The 7,387-nt window shown below is 44.6% G+C and overlaps 1 protein-coding gene across 2 annotated transcripts; it reads right to left on the bottom strand.

Moving 5' to 3' along the window:
• Window positions 1-234: 234 nt before the first annotated feature.
• Window positions 235-7,145, bottom strand: ACTC1 (actin alpha cardiac muscle 1). Of its 2 annotated transcripts, XM_074996919.1 has the most exons (7): window positions 7,024-7,145; window positions 6,100-6,252; window positions 4,459-4,783; window positions 3,192-3,353; window positions 2,894-3,085; window positions 929-1,110; window positions 235-564 (listed from the first exon to the last, which is right to left on the bottom strand). In XM_074996919.1, exons 2-7 carry the CDS (start codon window positions 6,226-6,228, stop codon window positions 421-423), a joined length of 1,134 nt encoding a protein of 377 aa, XP_074853020.1. In that variant the 5' UTR covers window positions 6,229-6,252; window positions 7,024-7,145; the 3' UTR covers window positions 235-420. The 2 variants fall into 2 exon arrangements, with proteins under 2 accessions (XP_074853020.1, XP_074853021.1); XM_074996920.1 differs by lacking the exon at window positions 7,024-7,145 and having other exon boundaries at window positions 6,100-6,998.
• Between the last annotated feature and the right edge of the window lie 242 nt (window positions 7,146-7,387).

Raw genomic sequence — 7,387 nt, forward strand, 5'->3', positions numbered from 1 at the left:
TGCAAGCTACTTCCTTATACACTTCATTATATGACACTCCTTTTGTTTTACATTCAAAAAGAAAAATGTCTGAATAACTAATATATTATGGGTCATAGGGTGTCCACAATCACATCATTTAAAGAGGACACCCATCCAAAAAAGGACAGGGATGTGTCGTGTAAGTTTCCATACTCCAGTTTTCAAAGACAGATTAAATTTTAGAACAGAAAGGAAAAAAAATAGACAAAATCATTTGTAGGTTGCAAGTCCCAGATCTTGTTTATTTATAAAGCAATAAATATTAGAAGCACAAATAAATTGCACGGGTGTGTAAACAAACTGTACAATGACTGAAGAGAGTTCAGAAAGGATTACTGGAAGACTCCAAGAAGCATAATGTCATCATCCTGAGTGGGAGGTAAATTGAGGAAAAGGCATTTAGAAGCACTTGCGGTGGACAATGGAGGGACCAGCCTCATCGTACTCCTGTTTGCTGATCCACATCTGTTGGAAGGTGGACAGAGATGCCAGAATGGATCCACCAATCCAGACAGAGTACTTGCGCTCAGGTGGGGCAATGATCTATGGAAGGGCAAACAAAATCCTCATCAATTTAACAGTTTGAGGTTCCAACAGCTAATTTACATGGGTTTCATGTGCTGACATAAAATTATAAAAGAACTTTCCTATCTTATCACCAGTAACATCTCTAGCAGCCAGTCTACAATGTAGGCAAGATTCTCAACAGCAATTTACAGCCCGATTCTCCTCTCCAAACATGTTTCTTATCAGTATAATTCCATTGACTTGAATCAAGTTATTCCCAGTTAACTCTGCAGCTCTTGGTCTCATGATTGAATTGTTCCCACCACTCAAACTAATTATTTAGCCAAATTCACTAAGTTTTGACAATTGTTTCCATTTTGTATGACGCCAACACCCTCACCTTGATCTTCATTGTGCTAGGAGCTAATGCAGTGATTTCTTTCTGCATACGGTCAGCAATACCAGGGTACATGGTTGTACCACCTGAAAGGACATTGTTGGCATACAGATCCTTACGGATGTCAATATCACACTTCATGATGCTATTGTAGGTAGTTTCATGAATACCAGCAGATTCCATACCTTGAAAGAAAAGATGATAGATCAGCAAATCATACAGGAGGAACAGTTTTGGTGTAAAAGATCTGTAAGCATTTACAGCTATGAGTAACAAGCATTATTATAGTGCCATAGAAGTACATATCAAAAAGCAAAGCTAAAGTTTGCATCCCTGTGCTGAAAGGTTGACAGTATACTAAAGACAAAACAAGAATGTGGCAATGATTAAGGTAAAGTGAGGGCATGAAGAAATTATTTATTATAAAAATACTGGTTAATAGTAATGACTAACATAAGCAGAGTCCTAAAACAAATATGTTTTGAAAAGAAGAGGCCACTTGCTGGAGACAATGGGGTAAGCCTTTTCAGTGTGTGTGGGTCAGAATAAAAGTACATAGGAAAGCACAGTAAGAGAGGATCAATAGAAATGTATGTTGGATAGGGACAGAAGGAAATGATGGAAGATATATAAAATGAGTGTGAGATTAAGTAGGCCCTTGAAAGTGAGCGAAATAATTTTAATTTGATCTAATAAAAGACAGTGAAGACTTTCAAGGGCAGACCCCAAGACAAAGAGATTAGCAGTAGTATTTTGGATACACTGGAGAAGGGAGAAAATAGAGATGCCAGGCCAGAATGGTTCAGTTACCAAGAAAAGAAATGACCCAGGCATGGACAAGAGGTTTAGCAATGGGTGTAGAGAGGAAAGACATCAGAAGCAAATGTTCATAGGTTACATTCCATTGTATTAATTTAACAGATGCTTCCTGAAAGCAATGAAACTAGATCTGCAACAAGACGCCAGCTGATGAACAACTGCACTTAACACAGAGGGTTTACACTATAAACACTTGTAGCCATCAGATTTGTTTGGCTCTATAGCAAAATTTACAGTCTTAGCCATGACAGTGTTTAATTATAGTCCACATACATAGATGCAAACCTCCCTTTTTGAAATTTCACTTCTCAGTGGAAGCAGCTGTTGTCTTTGAGTAAATAGAACACATAGACCTTTCAAATACTGTCTCCGAAAAATTCATCTTGATGGAAAATCTCCAATGACACAGTGACATTCTACTAACACAAAAGACATTTGTCTCTGAGCAATAACAATTCTGCAAGGACAGAGTGCAATAATTATGCTACAACAGCACAATAGGAATAATTCACTTGTGGGCCAGATCTTCAGCTAGTAGAAATCAAAATAACTCCATTGACTTCTTTTGAGCTATTGTGATTTACTCAAGTTGAGAATCATCCCTGATATAATAACCGTAGAAGGCAGGTGGTGTTTTTTTTTCGGGGGGGGGGGGGGCGGGGGCAGGGTAGGGGTGGGAAATAGTGGTAAAGATGAGTTTGACATAGCTGAAGAGGAAAATCTTGTGTGCCACTCTTCCAACATAAAAGCACCCTCAACCAGACAGACAGAGCCAAATGGAGGTCTCCCCCTTTCTAATAGGATCATCTGGTAGCACAAAGCTACAACAGAGGCTTCTATACCACCCCTTCACACATCCCAGTGCAGTCAGGAAAGTGGGGGCATGTCCCCGTGTCCTTTGTTGTCACAGATGCTGGAATGGCCACCAGGAGACAACAGCAGCTACTGCAGTTGCAATCTGAAGGCTGGTCTGATCTACAGCAAGAAACTAACCAAGCACCCATCCAGCAGCCACTTTCTCACTAATCTTCTTCTAACCAGCTTTTATGCTAAATTTAGCCAAGTTGGTAGGTTAGGAATGGGGGCTCTCCAAGCCTCACAGTTCACTTAGACTTTACAGCCAACGGAGGAGCCCTTGAGGGCACTTACCAATGAAGGATGGCTGGAAGAGAGTCTCTGGGCAGCGGAAACGTTCATTACCAATTGTGATCACTTGGCCATCAGGCAGTTCATAGCTCTTTTCCAGAGAGGAAGAAGAGGCAGCAGTGGCCATTTCATTCTCAAAGTCCAGAGCAACATAGCACAACTTCTCCTTAATGTCACGGACAATCTCACGTTCAGCTGCAGAAACCCAGAAAGCAAGTCAAGGTCTGAAGAGAGGGATTACCAGAGGCAGAAGATGGTGGTTTGAGAGAGAGGTGAGGAGATAAGGAAGAGATGTACTTGCCTGTTGTCACAAAGGAGTAGCCACGCTCAGTGAGGATCTTCATGAGGTAGTCAGTCAGATCCCTGCCTGCCAGATCCAGCCGCATGATGGCATGAGGCAGAGCATAACCTTCATAGATAGGCACATTGTGGGTGACACCATCACCAGAGTCAAGAACAATGCCTGAGAGAGAGAAATGACACATATCAAACATACTTGGAAGCACCAAACTTTTCAGAGATTACTTGATCTTTCAATACCTTCTTTCTTACTGAATTGTATATCTGTAATGTGATGTAAATCAGCATATCTGTATTGTAATCAACAATCACAATGGATCTGCTCGTGCTGGCATGGCTGTTACTAAAGATTTCAAGTGATTGTTCACTTGAAAGAGTTGCTCTCCATTTGCTCCAGCTAAGATCCTTTCAGTACTTCTACTAGTATTATCTCAGTGATCATTGTCTTAAACTGAAGCCCATGGCATCGGCCTGCTCACAAATCAGTTTTGCCAACATAATTACAGTGACTAGTCTCTTCTGTTTTATATCACTGTAACTGAGAGAAGAATTAGTACATGTATACACTACCATTTATGTAGTATGTAACTCATATGTAACTCAGGGATGTGAAAAAACACACTCCAAAAAACAAGTTTCGCTCGCATGAGTGGTAGAATGTCAATGGGAGAGCTACAGCCTGTCACAGAGGCAGTTTACTTATGTCAACAGGAGAGCTCTTTCCCATCAGTATAAAATATCTACATGAGAGATTTTATAGCAGCATACTAACATCAGTGCAGCTGTTCCGCTTTAAGATCTCTAGTGCGGACATAGACATTGTGCAACTAAGGCTGATTTTTAAAGTAATATGGATAAACAAATATTACCAATTTGTTATGGCACTTTTCATTAGCAGAACTCAAATCACTTCACAGTCTTTAACACATTTAGCATCAGAACTGCCTTGTGAGTTAAAGAAGTTTTAGCCCTATTTTACAAATAAGGCACAGAGAGGCTAAGTGACTTGCCCCAGGTCAGAAAAGAAGTCTGTGGCAGAACAAGGAACTGAACCAACATTACCACATCCTCAGCTAGTACCCTAACTACTGGAAAAATCTTTCTATACATTCAGTAGCCTGTTCTGATTTTTTACCAGTGCCATATTTGAAACAGATCTATTTTTCTGTGAATATGAATGTGCTACAGGCTGCTCACAAGTTTCCATTGTCTTTTGGAATTGAACGATTGAAAGGAAAAATGTCTGTATCAATCACTTGTCATTTTACCTGTGGTACGACCAGAGGCATACAGGGACAAGACAGCCTGGATTGCCACATACATGGCTGGCACATTGAAGGTCTCAAACATTATCTGAGTCATCTTTTCACGGTTGGCTTTAGGATTCAAGGGGGCCTCCGTGAGCAGGGTAGGGTGTTCCTCAGGGGCCACACGCAGTTCATTGTAGAAAGTATGGTGCCAGATCTTTTCCATATCATCCCAGTTGGTGATGATGCCATGTTCAATAGGATATTTCAGTGTCAGGATACCTCTCTTGCTCTGAGCCTCATCACCTACATAGGAGTCCTTCTGGCCCATGCCAACCATAACACCCTAATGGAGGAAAGCATAAAGAAAATTTGTCTAGAGGGAAACACCATTATTAAGCACAGATGTTATAATCCTAAAGCAGGGAGAAATGAAGAACTTTGCCAGAATGAATTTAAATACGAGAAGCATCATTAACTACTTTGAATATTAAGAGAACACATGGCTGAATCCTTTAAAAATCCTACTTTATTTAGTCAATTGAAGTGACAAACACAAAATTGAAAAACTCAACTAGCTCATTCCCATAAAAGTAAGGCTACGTTGGAATGCAAACCATACAATATGATAAACATGAAGATATGAATAGCTAGATAGCTATAAAAACTTTCTCCTATCTCCCTGACAGTGAAATGCATCCACTATAGTAGCCATCATCATTTGATAACTAGCAAGCAGTTACAACTGTTACATTCTGGACACCATGCCAAATAGCATCATCTTATGCAGTAAACAAAAAAGATGAACTATTGAAGGGAGGGATAGTTCAGTGGTGTGAGCATTGGGCTGCTAAACCCAGGGTTGTAAACTCCTTCCTTAAGGGAGCCATTTATGAATCTAGGAGAAAGAGATTTTAAAAAAAAATCTGTCAGGGATGGTGATAGGTCCTGCTGTGAGTGCAGAAGACTGGATTTCATGACCTCTGAAGGTCCCAACCAGCTCTATGAGATGGTTATATCTCCATATAAAATGTATTAGTCTTTTCAGCACTGTTGAGCTTTACCATATTTTTGGCAGGGAATTTGAAACCCCTGGGGGATAACAGTTTTCAAAAAGTTTTCTGTGTAATGGTTTAATGCTCACAATGCGCAGAGGTAAGCGGACTGGGAGAAAGAAAGGAAGCATGCGGAAGCGAGGAGAGGAAGGGGAAAGGATCTGGGGCAAACAGAAAAGGAGTAAAGCCACCTGGAGTCCCAGAAGAAACGGGTCAAAGACAAGTGAAGAATTCAACGGGAAGGGCAGCGGTGAGCTAGGTGAGGAGGCAAAGGTCTAAGAGGAGATCCTGGCTCACGTGGCATAAGTTCAATGAGCTGTACAGCTAGACGGGCTTCCCGCCGCTGAGGGTGTGTGCCGTGTGAGGAGCTGGAGCGAAGGTGGGCAGCGGGGCGAGGGGTGAAGGAAAGGCGCACAGGGGAGAGGAGGGGCTGGGGCGCGCAGCACATGGGCAGGAGGGGAAAGCAGGGGAGCTGGAGGGAGACAGGCGGGGAGGTCCAGGCGGGCGGGAGGGAAACCCGCCGCGGCGGAGAGCACGCGGGACAGCGGCTGAGCGGAGGGCGGGAGCACCAGAGAGCAGCGCAGCCCCGAGCGGGCGGGGCAGTTACCTGGTGCCGGGGGCGACCGACGATGGACGGGAAGACGGCGCGGGGCGCATCGTCTCCGGCGAAGCCCGCCTTGACCAGCCCGGAGCCGTTGTCGCAGACCAGCGCGGTGGTCTCCTCGTCGTCACACATGGCGGGCGGGAGGCGGGGATCTATCTGCAAGACAGCCCAGCCGCGCGTCCAGAGCCCGGCCGGCCGCGGGGCGAGGCGGCCGCGCCCGCGCCGCCCCCCAGGCGCGCTCGCTCGGGGTAGCTGTCTCTGCCCGGCGAGGGCCCCGATCCCTGCCTTAGTCGCGCGCAGGGAGAGAGATTAGACACCCCCGGGACCCTTCCTGGCAGAGCCTCGCCGCCCGTTGTCCCTTATTGCTCCTGGTGCCTCTCGACCACCGGCCGCAGTCCCACTAGATGTGGCCGGGGAAGCTGCCACCCAGGCCAACACTTACCCGCGCCTTGGTGGAGCCGCTAATCAGTTCAGAATTAATGCAATTTAACTGTTAGCGCCTCCTCAGAAGTAGCCTACGGGAAAGCCCGTCCCCCCCGCGTTGTTTGTTTGTTGCAAACTTCTGAGAGCTGCCTCCCAAGGGAGGGGGAAAGCAGGGGTGTCAGACACAACAGGGTTGTGTTGGCTGTAATCCCCCAGGCAGCCAAGGTTTGGCAACCCATATTCTTTTCCAAGCATTGAATGAAATGCACCAATGAAATCAAAGTTTATAGGCTTCAATCCCTCCTCCCAACCTTCACCCAAAGCCCTAAACAAAAGTAGCCCTTGTGTTAAAGGTGCAGTGCAGCTGCTCAACAATTGTATCTAGAAATCCAGAAGTTGTCTTCCACTTGTCAGCCAGATCTTCTAATTTCCCCAAAGATGCCTTCAGCAGCGCAGCTGCTATGCTGGGAGCTTAACTGAGGGCCAGTCAACTGTACTACTCACCAGATCAGCACCTACTGCCTGGGGCTCCTGGGAAAAAGCTGGGTACTGATTCAGAGGAAGATACACCAATTTATACTTCCTGAGCAGCAGGGGCAGTCAAAGGCTCCTAAGGGACAAGCCAGCCACCTTCTCCTTATTTGGTAGGCTTCACACCATTGAGAAGCAGTGAAACCATTAATGGAGTAAGGGAAAGCAAAAGTCAAAGCAGGCTACAGCAGTCAGGGCCCCACAGGCCATGTAAGGAAAGCAAGGGAGTAGCATTCGAACAGCAAATGGAATGGCCAAATAGGGAACCCATGTGAAAAAAATTACACATACTTATTCTGGAGGCCAATACTTTTAAAAAAGATGAACAAAAGGAGGA

Source organism: Carettochelys insculpta, chromosome 6 (assembly GCF_033958435.1).
Source record: "Carettochelys insculpta isolate YL-2023 chromosome 6, ASM3395843v1, whole genome shotgun sequence".
Taxonomy (NCBI): Eukaryota; Metazoa; Chordata; order Testudines; family Carettochelyidae; genus Carettochelys; species Carettochelys insculpta.